This window comes from Ammodytes marinus (assembly GCF_949987685.1).
Source record: "Ammodytes marinus genome assembly, chromosome: 16".
NCBI classification, from domain to species: domain Eukaryota; kingdom Metazoa; phylum Chordata; class Actinopteri; order Uranoscopiformes; family Ammodytidae; genus Ammodytes; species Ammodytes marinus.
The window spans coordinates 6,119,218-6,135,516 of record NC_137220.1 but is presented as its reverse complement, the minus strand read 5'-3'; the positions used below and the strand labels follow the sequence as shown (position 1 = coordinate 6,135,516).

Genomic DNA, 16,299 nt, shown 5'->3' with positions numbered 1-16,299 from the left:
TTTAATTATCACCTTAATACTTACAGTTATAGATCGCTTTACTTGTCATTGTGTCTCAGCCAATAACAACTGTTTTAACTATTTTGGAGAGTTAACTTAATGTCCTTTCAGTTTAGGCTTGGAGAAAACAGACACATAGCAGAACGCTTTGCAAAGTGAGGACGTCAAGTTTAAAAGACTTAATGGTAGGCCTGACAAGAGAGTATTTGGAGTTTGACCCACACGAGGGACTTAGATTTCTGAATCTGTTTCTTGACTTTACCTCACCTTAATGGAAAGTTAATTAAACCCACTTAACCTGAGCATTAACCTTTAAATAACTTGTGCAATTACAATGGAAGGACTTAATGTATTCCTGGAGGAACTTAAGTTATTTTTATATTCTTATGCCTCTGGGAGAATGGGCGTTATGTTTGAGGGTTGTCCGTCCGTCCGGCCCATTCTAGTGAACGCGATATCTCATGAACGCTTTGAGCGATTTTCTTCAAACTTTGCACAAATGTCAACTCTAACTCAAGGATGAACTGATTCTATTTTGGAGGTCAGAGGTCAAGGTCACTGTGTCTTCATACATCATGAATGTAATATCTGAAGAACGCTTTGAGGGATTTTCGTTAAATTTGGCACAAACTCACACTTGGACTCAGGGATTAATTGATAAGACATGTGAGGTCAAAGGTCAAGTTCACTATGACCTCAAATCTTGTGAGCACAGTATTTTAAGAATGATTTGAGGAATTCTTTAAAGCATACTGCATGAGCCTGACTTTGATGTTCCCCAATTGTATACACACACACACACACACACACACACACACATTTGTATGGCTATACTTGTGAGGACATTTATTTATATAATACATTCCCTAGCCCCTAACCATCTAAACCAAATGCCTAACCCCAACCCCAACACTAACCCTAACATAAACTTAATCGATACCTGAACCTTGAAACCTAGTGTTAACCCTCAAACAGCTCCTTTGTTGGAGCCTAATGCTAACCCTAACCCAACATTTAGACAAGTGAGAACAGGCCAAAATGTCCTCACATTCCAAAAATGTCCTCACTTAAGGTCTAACTCGAATTGGTTCTCACAAATATAGTTGTACAAGTACACACACACACACACACACACACACACACACACACACACACACACACAAACACCACAAACATCTCAATAAAATAAACCTATAGGCAGTTTTAAAAATATAGACTTCAGTTTATTGCACAATCGTTGCTGGAGACTGAGGAGTGTGAGAGCCTGTCTGTTATACGGGACAGTGACACTACAGTTAACTACAGGACGGGGGGGAGGGGAGGGGAGGGGCAAGGGGGAGGGGCGAGGGGGACTGTTGACCTTTGTTTGGTGAACACACACACATGGACAATGAGACACTCTGGGGATGACAGTGGGGCTTCCATCAGTGCATAAATGGAGAACGAAAAAGTCAAAGTACAGATATTATGGTTGAATGATTTTTGCAGGAGAAGAGCTCACACACAAACACACACACACAAACATGGTCCAGAGATATAAACAAAACAATAACTGCAAACCCGCGCAGACAGACAGACAGACAGTGTTACAACCTGTCAATCATTCTGGTTTTTGCCTGCAGTTTGGCTACAGTAATGCCTGCATCAGTGCAACATGAAAACCCTCCACTAGATGGAGCCACACTCACTAATGTCATCATTTGAAATTGTGGTTGAGATTGTAGATATGAGACTATAACAGACAGACTCTCCAGAAAGCTCCCTTCATCCTAAAAAGGAAAAAGGTCTTGTCTCAATATCTGTACATATAGACCAGTGTCGTTATTAGGATCCACAGATTAACATAGTTATCAGTATATAACAATACAGGTTATTCCATTATAAACATGTCAGTATTAACAGGCTATCCGGCACCTGCGTTATGTTGAAGAACAAAAAAAAAATGTTGTTGTTTTGCTAGTGAGGTGTTGATAGTTCTTACATCATGTCATTTTTTCTACACTTTTTTTTCCAGTTAACATACAGACAAAAAGGACAATTTTTTCTGGCCAGGTTTCGAGTACTGTGACATGGGTTTTTTTTTCGAGAGATATAACTCCCTTTTTACCTATACCACCATATTCTTTCTCCCAATCCATCCAATCTGTTCGCTAAACAGTTCATATAGGGACGAAACAGACCAGGACAAGGATTTGGGCAAAGAGAGGTGGCGGTATAGCGCTATGTTTCAGACAGTAGTAGGGTCAGGTTGTCTCGGGATGGGGACAGCTACTGTTATGGCACCCTGAGAAGTGGGACAACCCAGGATGTTTTTCGGAGCCGGTTTCACCCCAAAAAGACCCAAAAATGGACGTCACTGTTATAACGTGTCCTTCCTTTCGGCTGATAATATAATGCATAGATAGACCAGTGGTAGTCACGAGGTATTCACACAACATGCCCGCCAAGATCCCCCCCTCCCCCAAAACCATGGTCACAAATGTCTTTTCCCATTTCAAAATAAAATAAAAAGCTGTGGTTACATTTAATTGATCAAAAAGCATTCTTAGTTAGGGGTCACAAAAGGTTAACCAACTCTACATTAGCACTGAAACCAATATCAGTATTGTTGTTATTATTATTTCTGTGTTTGTGCACATACATATGGACAGAGCAAAGCAATCACACATCTTGGATATTGATTCGAGCCACAGTCTGCTCCCCTCTCTCATTCATCACTTTGGCTGTGAGAGAGAGCAGCAGCGTATACACTGTAAAAAATACAATAAAGTTAGGGAAACTGCCACTTTAAAAGGCATCTGTCTTCTCAACCTTTTTGAGTTATGAGCCCAAGTTCATTTGATCCAATTGATTATTTTTTGTTGAGATAACTTATCATTCATTTGTAATGTACCTTCAAGTTTTGAGTTCAATATACTAGGAATACTAAGTTGTGCCCAGTTTTTTGTTTCATTGTTTAATCTTTCAACCAAGATTTTGGGTTTTGTTTGTTATCTCTATGACAGAATAAGTCGGCACAACTGTTGTTGTTTGAAATTCTTAGTACGTAGAACTCACATTTTTTATTTGTTTTTATGCATATGAAAGGTACATCTAAATCACATAAGAATGATAAATTATCTCAACTAAAGATAATCAGTTGACACTCCAAAATCCAGTAATAGCAGCTGCCTTGAAAATGTAATTTCCCATTTCCTTTTTCATTTTACAGTGTATGTGGGCGAATCATAACTCCCTTTTCCTCCTTCTCCTTCTCCCCTTGACTTATCGTGTATCAAAAATGACTCAGGGTATATCGTTTGCGCTTGTATGTATATATAATCTACATACATGTATTTACATTATTTATAAGGACTTTGAACATGTGTCAGAATTGTAATTTTAACTTTGAACCAAAGCCCTTTTTTTTAGATGGAACAGTGCAGTTTATTTGATCGTGACGTATTGCCTCTGATCTGATCCCTTTATAATAAGCTTCTTAGTGGTCTCCCCCCTCCTCCCTCCCTCCCTCCCTCCTCTCGCCCCCCCCCCCCCCCCTCCACACAGTCATGAAACCATTCCACTATGACACATCAGCTCCAGTTTTTACAGCTACTTTCATGCATATTTTTTCAGTTTCATTCAACGGCCGAAGTTACATTACATTTCAGCTTCTATATTGTACCACGTTCATAGCAGGTACTAATCACTTATCAAGCAGTTAGGTTGGGTCGGGTGCAGTCTAATGAGGGGCTATAATGTTGGACTATACACTGTGGGAACTCCTTTTTTCCACCTATGAGTCAGTGTTAGCACAGGAAGCAGAGAATGCTGCTACACACCCTCTGATGATGACGCTGCTATAATTTGGCAAGATGAATTGTGGGCCGGTGGACGGGGAGATTGGCAAACCAGTCAGTGAGTGAGTGAGTGAGTGAGTGAGTGGGCGAGTTTGTTGGCATGGAAACAAAGTGCAATGTCATTAAGAAAAAAGTAAAGTCTGCTGCCTGCAAACTGGAAAGAAAATAAATGGCACTTCAGTCTCTAGTCTTGAGCGTGAACAAACTGACAAACAGTTACTTTTACTCAAGAGTAGCGATTGAATTACAAAGGGACAAGGTGGCAAAAAAAAATCAAAATAAAATCATGAACAATCTTACAAATTTAAAAACATGGCAGGAGGACGTAGGGGGTTCATTCCTGTTTGACAACTTAATAAACTTCAACTGTCTAACTTCTATTTGGTTTGAAAAAGTGCTTAACTATCACATACACAACACAAAAAAAAAGCATTTAAATAGAATAATAAAAGCATAAAGTGGCAGCAAATGACTTTCCCTTATATACCATCAATATCTGAGGTCTGTGTCCAAGTAAACATCTCAATACAGTACAACCTTGTTCATTCAAGCCTAAAAAGGAACATCAAATATTTCTGTTTTCCGGTCCTGTGTGCGATTTAAAAAGTCACGTAACAATTTTTTTATGTCTCGCTGATTACTTTCAACGTTACGTGAATTGCAATAAGATTTTTTTTTCAATCTGTTTTTTCTACAATCTGTTTTTTTCTACAATATATTACTGTGTGAGAGAGGGGAGAAACAAAAGTGTGTAGGTAGAAAATGAGAAGGTAATCTGCGGGATTTGCACGCTTAGAATAAAAACAAATGATTTTCTCTGACCTCTAACTCGGTCGGTCAACTGTCCAGGCAGTTGACAGATACACAATTTGACCCGTACATAGCAGATAAATACAACTGAATAAAATGCATCATAAATATAAAATTCATTACTATTAGTATAGTATTATGTGCATTTTGCGCTAATAATAAAAATGTATGTGTCTTTGCTGCCACACGTACATCAAGAAATAATACATACACGCTACCTGCTTCCATTTCAGTGTAGCACTCTTATCCAGTTCATTTTAAAAAGCATTAGAGGCATGTCCTCCAAAAATGTGCATAAAAACAATATTAAACTCATGACTCTTCTGTTAATAACTTAAAAGCTATAAAACCTCAACTTCCACAAAAGGGAAATGGTGGCGACAATGGAAGGTTATCATAAACATACAAGAATAAATAACTAGCCGGTTTGACCGACAGTAATGGCACAGTCTGTAAACGATGTGTGCACTTCTGTTTTTCTAGTTAATATTAATAATGCCTGAATTTCATTGGCACAGAGCCGTTAACAGTGCACAAATGATTCCAACGTTAGGTCCGCGCCACCTAAAGCTAGTAAACTCATAGCTAACATGCTGCTAGCTGCTAGCACGCTCAGGAATGAACCCCCCTCACACATTATGCATTACCTCATCATCTTGTGAATGAAAGGACAGGTCAGACACACACACACACACACACACACACACACACACACACACTTAGACACACACATATATAAAGAAGGAGGCAGCAACATAAATACATGGAAACACGGACGGAACAACTGGTCCAGTTAAACTCAAGTCAGTTGGACATAGTGAGTGCTTAGTGCGGAACTTACAGTATGTACATGTAGTAGAAAAATATAGGAGTGAGGTGGTGTGTGTGTGTTGTTGTGTGTGTGTGTGTGTACGCACGTGTGTATGAGTTGAGATATGGATGCGCTGCATAGGTAGCATTAGTGACATCTGAGAGGAGCGTGTGATATCATTCAGCCACAGACCGTCTTAACCAACCACATCGACTAATGCTCAAGTTAACCTTCGATTATTGTTAAGTAAAGGCCTTAAACTCTGTAGGGAACAACCCCTTACTACAGCCGTTACTTAAGACTGTATAGTGTTCAGTACTCAATAGTCATTAGACATAGTCATTAAATATTAAATTTTGCATTTAATATATTTCCCTTCTACTGTGTGTGTGTGTGTGTGTGTGTGTGTGTGTGTGTGTGTGTGTGTGTGTGTGTGTGTGTGTGTGTGTGTGTGTGTGTGTGTGTGCGTGTGTGTGTGTGTACTTGTACAACTATTTTTGTGAGAACCAATTTGAGTTTTGGACATTTTTGGAAAGTGAGGACATTTTGGCCGGTTCTAACTTTGCTTTTGGGTTCATATTTGGTTCAGGTATGACTTAGGTTTAGGTTGGAGTTAGGCATTTAGTTTTGATGGTAAGGGTTGGAGTAAGGGGCTAGGGAATACATTATACCAATAAATGTCCTCACAAGTATAGCCGTACAAACTTGTTTGTATGTGTGTGTGTGTGTGTGTGTGTGTGTGTGTGTGTGTGTGTGTGTGAGTGTGCGTTCATGCGAGCATGTGTGTCCATGTTTGCAGCCAGTGAAGGAGTCATAATGCTTGTGCGTGTGTGTACTCGCTTGCGTTTTCTACAAAGTACCAAAGACGGACCAAGAAGATATGAACATTCTGAGTTTGAGCTCCATGAGGTCAACACATGCACCAACACCTACATATGGTGTCACCTCCCAGCCCCCCTCCCCTCCCTCCCTCCCTCTCTCCCCCTAACCCCTCCCACCCCTGTTCTCCCTATCGGTTCAGGGGTCAGTCTGAGGAACAGTTGTGGCTGTTGATCCACACCAGATCATCCAGGACGCCCCAGTGCAGGTAGAGGATGGAGCCCACCACCAGCACGTGCATGATCTGGTGGCTGTTGCACCAGTAGTCAAAGAGCCCGGGCCTGAAGCGCTCGGGGATGCGCGTGATGTTGATGATGCCTCCCAGCACGGCCAGCGCGTCCATCATGAGGAAGTGCCTCAGCGAGGTGGGGCTGCCCCCCCCCATGCCCACCCAGCGCAGCAGGAAGAAGGAGAAGCGGAACAGGGCCTGCCAGGCGAAGGAGCGCAGGCGGCACACGCTGCTGCGGGCCGTCACAGCCGAGTAGATGGCGTGAGTGGACAGCAGGATGTAGACCAGCAGGACCACCGTGCGGATGAAAGGGTAGCAGAGCAGAGTGCTGTACACGATGGGTAACGCTCCTGGAGGGGGGGGGGGGGCACAGAGGAGAGTCAGGATGGAGCAAGGTTTCACCTACATTCATTCAGCATAGTTTTGCCCCACTGTAAGGCTGACTGAGGAAGTTGATGAGGAGTGCAAATGCTCAAAACATCCTTGCGCCCCTAAAGGCCCTGCTATGTCTCAATCCTAGGGGAAACACTGATAGAGATACAGTGGTAGGATAGGATTAAGCAGTATTACACAGGAGGGTTTGCTTTAACGTTATTTGAGCACAACAGTGATGCGGTCAGAACCGAGGAGTTTTAATTATACAACTATTACCAACAAAATAATAAATGTACAATCAACATGTATTAATGTTTTAGGTTAGTTTCAGCTCTGGCAGTTGCAACAATGTTGCCATGGAAATAGTAATATTCTTTAGAGAGGGTTAATGTGTGCTATCCTGCCGATTTTAGCACATTCCAAATAGTCCTGTTGACCAATCAGATTGCTTGTTCTGAACTACATGTTGTATAACACACTGTATTCTCTCCTTAGGGAAATATATCTTGGACTCAAAAGCAGCTCATAATGAAATACCCCCTGACAAACAAAACATATGAACAAACAATACAGCACCAACTCTACCAACAATAAATGACACATAAAGTATTGCTCACATCCCGTGGTGGCAAAAAGATATTACACCACGTAACACATAGCTCTGCTCGCTCAACAGTAAAACACCATTAGACTATTGCACAATCTCTACAGCCTCAAGTAGCATTGTTTAAACGTTTGACAGAGGTACTAGGAACAAATTAGTTTTTAAACCTGTTGAGTTAAAGGTGCTGTGAGCGAAATGGTACTTTTAGCTAACTTCCTGTCAGTGACTGGAGTTAGCAGATTGTAGCGTTCTCTCTTCTGATTGGATATCAGGTTGTGGGATACCTGAAAAGTTTATTTTACGATTACATGCAGGTTGACTGAGAGACCTGTGTTATGAAGCGTGCACACTATATAAGTGATCACTGTATGAATATATAGAGCGATTTAACAAGTGTATATTCCAAGCAGAGGATAATGTGATGTGTCAGGCTTGTGTAGTAGGGACTCAGCAGCAGTAAAACCCCTGCAGTAAACCACAGCGCTAGAGGTCAACCCGTTTGACAGATAGCAGCAGCTTTAGGCTCTTCAGTGTTAAATCATTGCCTGACTGGAGGTTAAATTAAGCACTTAAGCTCTTGTTGTGTGAAGGATATTCAATCAGCAGAGCTTTGCAGATGTGGAAACTTTGGTGAATGTCCACAGGGAGAGGGCACTTCACTGAAAACTAGAATGTTTTTTTTTTTGTTTTCTTTTCTGTTTTTCTTATATCTTGCCTTGCCTTAAATTGTATTGTGATATTATAAAATATAGATATTAAAGGTGGAGTCAGCAATCCTGGAGAACACTTGTTGTCAAAATCTCTTTTCCCACACACACACACACACACACACACACACACACACACACACACACACACACACACACACACACACAGTAGGGACAGGTAGCGGATAGTGAGGAGATACTCACTGATTTTGACAAAAAGTGTTCCAGAAATCGCTGACTCCACCTCTAAGTCTGATGACACTACATTAATTATTACTGTATTATTATCAGATTAATAATGTGTAGGACAGCCTATTTATCATTTTAAATGGTGCATATCATTCATGCAAAACAATGCAGGTAAATTTCCGTTATATCCGGTTAATACAGGCAGCGTGGACAGATCAGTAATGGTTTTTGCACTGGGACCATTCCTTATACATCGGCCAATGGGCTCAGTGATCAAATTAATTCACACAAATCAATGCTGGAACAACTCCAAGCACAACACGTCTACAGTAAATCATTGACAATCAATAAAGAAAGTATCCAGACACACCGGCAATAAGAGAATTGCGGCGCTTACCAAGAAATGGGAAAATGATGAATGGTGGATAAAATTTTGCTGAGTTCAGTGCGTCCCACTACTAAACTTAAAGGTGCAGTGTGTAATATCTGAATATTTAGTGGGATCTGGAATGCAACGCTCCCTAGGTAACCCCCTTCCCTTTTGAATAATAACAGAAGCTACAGTGGCCTTAGTTTAGCCATAAGTTTGTCCATTCTGTGCTGCCGTAGAATCATCATGGCAGGGCAAAATGACTCTTATGTAGATATATAAAAGGCTCATTCTAAGGAAATAAAAGAAAAAAACAACTGTTATATTCGAGCGTTTATACACTCAATAAAACCTACCAGTCAATATCATCTTCCATTTCTACCAAGTCGGTTCTGAAAAAAAAGAATGCTCATAAATTCTACACACTGCAGCTTTAGTGCATTGCTGGCTTACCCAGGGTGTTGATCATGCAGATGCCACAGACGTCCAGCTTGAGCAGCGTGTGGTAGACGGGCTCCCCTCCCTCGTGGTTCATGAAGAGGTGGTAGAGCACGGAGCCCAGCTGAGGGGACAGGCAGGCCAGGAAGTGGACCACGCCCAGCCACGTCACACTGATCTGGGACCAGGGAATGTTGAGAGGCAGCAGCACCACGAAGCAGACCAGGGGGATGCCTAGGGGGGAAGAGAGATTTAACTATAGTTTGTATAGGCAAGGCAAGTTTATTTGTATAGTATAATTCAGACACACAGAGAGAGAGAGAGAGAGAGAGAGAGAGAGAGAGAGAGAGAGAGAGAGGGCACTAGGTTGTTAAGGTGGAGACTAGAGTAGAGGTGTGGCATTTTTCATTAAAGATTTTTTTGGGGGTATTTTCCATGCTTTGTATTGGAAGTGTAGAGACTCAGTTAGAGATGGAAGGGCCCTGGGTAGAGAGGGGGATGACAGGCAGAGAAGGACCTAGGGGTGCATTCGAACCCTGGATTTAAGTTTCATGTAGTCACATGTAGACAAATCTAACTCTACTTTTTGAGCAATCATTTTTCATTATCTTGTATCTAATCACCGAGATCTGACAGTTAAACTTGTGAAGCAACATATTTAGAAAAGGTTTTTTAATGTTGAAAGTTCAGGTTCCCATAACAAAAGGATGAGGTCATGTGCACACTACCATCTCAAGATAACACACAGTCTTTGCAAAAAAAAAAAAAAATGCGGGCGCCACGTTTGTTTATTTATTTTGATGGATTATCTCGCTCGGGACTTAGGACGACATCACCAAGACGAGAGGCTTCCAACATTAAAGGTGATGTCCGAGTTATTGCCCGTTTACAGAGCCTAGGCTGTGCATTAACACAATCATTTTTTTTTATCAGCATTCACACAGTACGGACAGGTAGCAGACATATTGTGAGGAGATATTCACTGATTTTAACAAAAAAGACAAGCGTTCTCCAGAATCACTGACTGCACCTTTAACGCTCTGAGTGTGTGGGACATCAGCAGTGAGGATAATGTGGAGCAGAGCGGAAACCTTCTCAATTGGCACACAGGTGCATCAGTGTATTAACCTGTTTAACCTTCAGTGTAATTTGACTAATAAAGAAACTTAACTTTGAGGTGGAACACAGGGCTAAGCTCTCATTCTGATGTGGCAAAGGGACAAAGTGCTTCATAACTCCAATTAAAGTCTCTCTATATGGCAAGAGAGAGAGAGAGAGAGAAAGAGAGAGAGGAAAGAGAGAGAGAGGGAGAGAGAGAGGGGGAAAGAGATATAGAGAGAAAGAGAGAGAGGGGGAAAGAGAGGGAGAGAGAGAGAGAGAGAGAAAGAGCAGGAGATAGAGAGAGAGAGAGAGAGAGAGAGAGAGAGAGGCGTTCACTGCAATGTGAGCAAAACCAGGACCTTGAAATCTGATCCACATTCAGTTGTTGTTGCAAACACACTGCACCGCTTTGTATTTTATTTTTTTATTTTGTGCCCACTCTGCCGTTCCCAATGTCAAGGCTTCATGTCCCGGCCAGGTGACAGAGGCGACGCCAGCTACTGTAACACATCTATTTAAAGAGCACGTGTTATCTCTGCTCCTCCCCCCAGAGCGTCCCAAACTGACCCCCCCCCCCCCACACACACACACACACACACACACACACACACACACACACACACACACACACACACACACACAAGGTTTAATACAGTGACGAGGACCTCCTCTGCATTACGTTTCATTTAGTTTTATTAAGTTTATCTTGGTCACTTTCCAACACATAGACAAGAGACTTAGTCAGGACTTTGATCAACTGTAAATTAACAGTAAAGCTATAGTGCGTAACTTTTTCATATGAATGAATCTCGGTTACATTCAAGTCATCGCCAAACAAGTTGACACAAAGGTGATTAAGCCACAAAACTCTCTCTGTATTCCTCAGTATGGCAGAGTTTACTGCATCTTGTCTCCTTATGCAAACAAATTGGACATTGACCCAGTGGGGGTTATTACACACATAACTTACTTATTTAGGCAATAATGTTAAAGGTGCATTTCGAGGTCATGTGATCAGCCGACATCACTAGAGTGTAATAAAGAACTTCCATGTTGGCTACTTCCCTGACTCAATAATAATACTGCCATTTATCATGGGACGTCAATGAGAGGAAGTTTGTTAGATTGTCAGGAGGCACTGGATACACACACACACACACACACACACACACACACACACACACACACACACACACACACACACACATACTGATGATGGATTGCACTCATACGGCTATAGGATTATTGGATTGTAGTGAGAGGAAGTGGAAGGACAAACATGCTGCCAGTCTAATTATACCAGTTTGAAAACTAAAGTAGACATATCCACCTCTGAATGTACTGATTAACACAGAACTGCAATTACTTTTTTTTTCTTTTTTTTTTGTACTTGGGCCAACCTATCAAAAGATTAAGAACGGCATATTGTTGTATAACCGGGACATTTTGAACCACGGCAACTTCCATTATGTGAAGTTCAGATAAACAAACAACATTTTTGCATCAAACTAATTCATAAAAGAATATTTGTGCAGAAAGTTTTTAAAATGACAGGAGAATTAATATGTGAGAGAGCCTGACCGCATTATATTCAATTATATTTGTGTCATCATTTCCACCATAAATTGGTGCAGAAAAGGCATAAATTTGTGCATACAAAATCACCAGAACGCAAGAAATGAAAGGTGGAGTCAGTGATTCTGGAGAACGCTTGATGATGTCAAAATCACTTTTTATCAAAATCAGGGAATATCTCCTCACAATATTTAAGCAAGTATACACTCATTGAATCATGAATATCATATTTCATTTCTACCAAGTCTGTTGTGGGTAAATGCCAATAGATTCTACACACTGCACCTTTAAAAGCCATGTGTGCCTCCTTTTGCTTTAGTGCAGTATCGGACTTGGCATCCATTCTCAGGTAGCCGATACAGTACAGTGTGTGCCCTGGTGTGGGGGGGTTAACACTCAAAGTCACGGTCAGTTCCACCTTCCTATAGAAATCTAACCTTCTGCTGACTAAGCTTGTTGGTACCTTTATACTGTCTATGGTTTGTACTTACCGTGAGTGTATATGTTCCCAAGTTCATTGTGCAGGTAGAACAGGCTCCGGATACAGTCTTGCACGGAAGAGATGGGCCGGTATCCAGTGAGAACATATTTGTTAAACTGAAGATATGGCGGTGAATTGGCCCAGTCAAGCAGCCTGGGTCCATTTAAAAATGCCATAGCAAACAGCGCTGTTAAAATCACACCGCCGAATAAGTAAAAAACCGACTGTACACCAATATATACATTGAGTAGGATTATTGCGACTAAAACCTTGTGGGAAACCATTGGTGTTGGTATGTGGGGGTTCCTTGCTGGGGTTATTCTTATATTGTGCTGCTGGTTGAAATCAACGGGAGGTCCTTCAAGCACTACCCCGCCAAGGTGTCCTCTCCTTGCCGCCTCTGCTCGCTCTGAAACGCCGGTACCTGTGCGGGTGTCATCCAAGGGGCTGGAGACAGACACGGCCAGCCACATACATGCTGATGCTGCAAGCTCGGGGCGGTCATTGCAGAGGGGTTTTTCGGCGGGTTAAAATCTTAACATGAAAGCTCTGTATAGCTGCAGCTGAAATCCATGGAGACAGTGTTTCTTATTGTCATGTTAAAAAAAAATCCCACTTCCTTGTTAGTTATCATTGCGGAACTTGAACGCGTCCCTGGTCCCAAGCATAGGGGATGCTGCTGCTGCGGTGGTGCTTGTCCATCCAACTCCAGATGATGCTAGCTTGATCCTAGCGGTCAGATTTGTGATAGATAGAGGACTAGCAGGTCATTCTTTTCCAACTTGAATGAAACAGTAACAGCAACGTGTTATGCTCGTGCAAGTCCCGTCTGATTCCGGCGAGATTTCTTCATTTAAAATAAATTTAATCAAAAGGAGGAGTGCAGTGATTCCAGTGAAGGGATTTTTTTTTTTTTTTTTAAAGGAAGGACTGCGGGCTAGCCAGCCGGGCAAGACGGCTACCGTTGTCCTGTCACCGGGTCTGAGGGAGCCGATATCAAAGCCGACTGACTCCAAACACACTCGGCATGCTCCGTTTTTATCTTCTTCGACGTGTCTTTGAGCCTAACATTATCCAGCATTGTTTCTGGCTTGCGGTATTCTTTGAAATGCGGCGTCTTCTTCACCCGGCGGCCTCAAGTCCCTGCATCGCCTTCATTCAACTCACAACAAGTTACATGGAATATCAGTTAGGCCACTACCGGTCACTGTTTTCAAAATAAAACAACCATGTGCACGCCAAATACAGGAGCAGCCGTTGACATTAAAATGATTACGTATGATCATCAGACGATCCATCCAACAAAGAAACTGAAGAACACGCAAGATAATCCAACTTTAAAAAATGCATACATATAGAAATATAGTGTAAAGAGACATAAAAAGCGAATACTGTATACTAGGCCCATACAGTAGGCCTACTAAGCTACACACACAAACACACACACACATGGCTACACACACATACACACAATCACACTCACTCACACACACACACACACACACACACACACACACACACACACACACACACACACACACACACACACACACACACACACACACACACACACATTATTAGGCCTTGGACATTTTTACTCTCCATTGATATATTATAAGTGCTTTTCTTTTTTAAATTGAATGTACGATTATATAATGCTTTGTCAATAGCCTATAGTTTTATTGAATTATTGTCAATACTGAATTGAAATGAAGGGATGGTTTAGTTTTTTTGAGGTGGGGTATGAGGTACTTATGCATAGTTAGTGTGTTACCTTATACTATAGCAATGGTGATCAGTGCAGTCACTATAAGGAGTTTGGGGGGAGACATCGCTGTAGAAAAAGCATTGTATTGTTACAAATGACTGCGGTGATCACCATCTCCATAAAGTAACAGACTAACTATGCATTAGTAGTAGCCTACTTAATAAAAGACTTAAAAAATACTGAACTATCCCTTTAAATTTCAATAATAGTGCAAATATTTTCAGATGACATTTGGTCCCACTGGTATCTTTCATGTTACTTGTTAATTTATTTTATTTAGACCATCACGCTTATTTGCCCACTTGATAATTTCATCTGTCTCTTTAAAAAAAAGAGAGCGAGAATTTCCTTGTTGCAATTTTATTTTGAAGGTGACTTGGTTTTAACTTCTGGTGAACTGAGCCTGCTTTGACGCTGCCCAGCTGCACTTGCCAATGTGAATACCAACACTGACTGATACAGTATAGCTGCCTTCAATACAACCGGTTATATTGCTTTCACCAGCTGAGCTCACACAATGAATGGAACGAACATAATTGTTATTTCTAAGTTACGCCTTAAAAACTAATCTCCCCATTAGCGCATTGAAATATGTATTTTCCTTCTGTTATTATTATAATTACAGATATAAAATGATGCCTTCAGGAGTGTTTCCAAAGGCCCAGAACAATTAAATTATATTGCAAAACCTTGTAGCCTAATTGGGATTTTTTTTTATTGTGGAATAAAACTTGCTGCAAACCGAAATCTGCAGCCAGGTCTTTAAAGTTAATAGAGTCACTTGTCTAGACACTTGACAAATTGAGTGCAGTGCTCAAATGTCATACAAGCTATATGTTGCTTGACTTCAACAACAACTATATAGAAATAGGCCTACTGTCTTTATGCTGTACACTTGTAGCCTACCTATTTATAGGCTATTACTGCAAGTAAAAGATGCCCTTGGAGTTGGACATTTCCGAGGGGCCCTTGAAGGCATCAGATGACGCGCAGTAATCGTCTAATGGGATAGGAGTGTTTGAGGATGGGTATGAATCACACCACCTCCACCTCTCACCCCGCTTGCACCCTGTGACATGCGGCCGCCTACAACCCCATGTCCGCGGGGCTGCGACAAACGAGACGCCGTGATATTGTAGGCTATTGGAAGACGTGCAGGAGAGAATTGAAGCATAGCATATAGCATTATAATTTTTTACAATGGCTTATGCTAGGCTGTGTTTTGATGTGTTTTATTTTTCAATGATGCTTTATTAAACTGGTAAATGCAGAATCAATTCATTCATGAAATAATTTTTTTTTAAAGCACCCCTACACTCTAATCCAGACAGTCGTTCTAACAATGTAATTTGGGGAGTTAGTTGCTTGATATTAAAGCATCTGAAAAGAATGAGGCATATTTATCAATCCAAATTAAAGATACTGTCATTTAAGTTTGATACATTTTACGGAAATTCGGTTTAGATGAGGCGGGCTATGCTCTGGTTCTTATGACACAATAAGTATTTTGAACCAATCACGGCAGTTCTCTGCCCGAACGTTCTATAAAAACAATAACTGTTGCTACTGACACAGTTTGATACGACCACGCCCTCACAGCCCTTTTTTCAGGCGCTTCTTGGGATTTTTCTGAGTTCCTGCACCAGTGTCAGGGTGTAAACGCTGCCATACTGCGAAATACAGAGAGAGTTTTGTGGAGCTGATAATCAACTTTGTGTCAACTACTTGGGCGTTGGCTTGAATGTTACCGACATTCATTTATATGAAAAAGTTACGCACTATAGCTTTAATTTATTTTCCCATTTCAGTGTTAACTCATGAAAACTTCATCTCAATGCCTCACCTCCTCCATTATTATCACACTTTGTTTGCAATAGTGTTGAGAAATGGATCGTTTTGAGTTTCACAGCCTGACAGGCCTAACCGTCACACCATACCCACATATTATTTCCCCTTGTTCTTTCAAAGACCACTATCACCCACAACCACCAAGCCCCCACCCATCATACGTGCTGCCTCTGTTCTCACAGCTCCTTAGCAGAACCAGAGTTAACTTTAATAATCTCATTTTCATCTGTGGTCCTGGAGTAGGAAACAGAAAATAACATCTCTAAAGAAAGGGA

At 41.3% G+C, this 16,299-nt stretch overlaps 1 protein-coding gene across 1 annotated transcript; it reads right to left on the bottom strand.

Moving 5' to 3' along the window:
• Positions 1-6,484: 6,484 nt before the first annotated feature.
• Positions 6,485-12,599, bottom strand: paqr4a (progestin and adipoQ receptor family member IVa; the record flags this gene model as incomplete). The annotated part of the gene is made up of 3 exons (XM_080044794.1): positions 12,419-12,599; positions 9,267-9,485; positions 6,485-6,918 (listed from the first exon to the last, which is right to left on the bottom strand). Exons 1-3 carry the CDS (start codon positions 12,582-12,584, stop codon positions 6,485-6,487), a joined length of 819 nt encoding a protein of 272 aa, XP_079900920.1. The 5' UTR covers positions 12,585-12,599.
• Between the last annotated feature and the right edge of the window lie 3,700 nt (positions 12,600-16,299).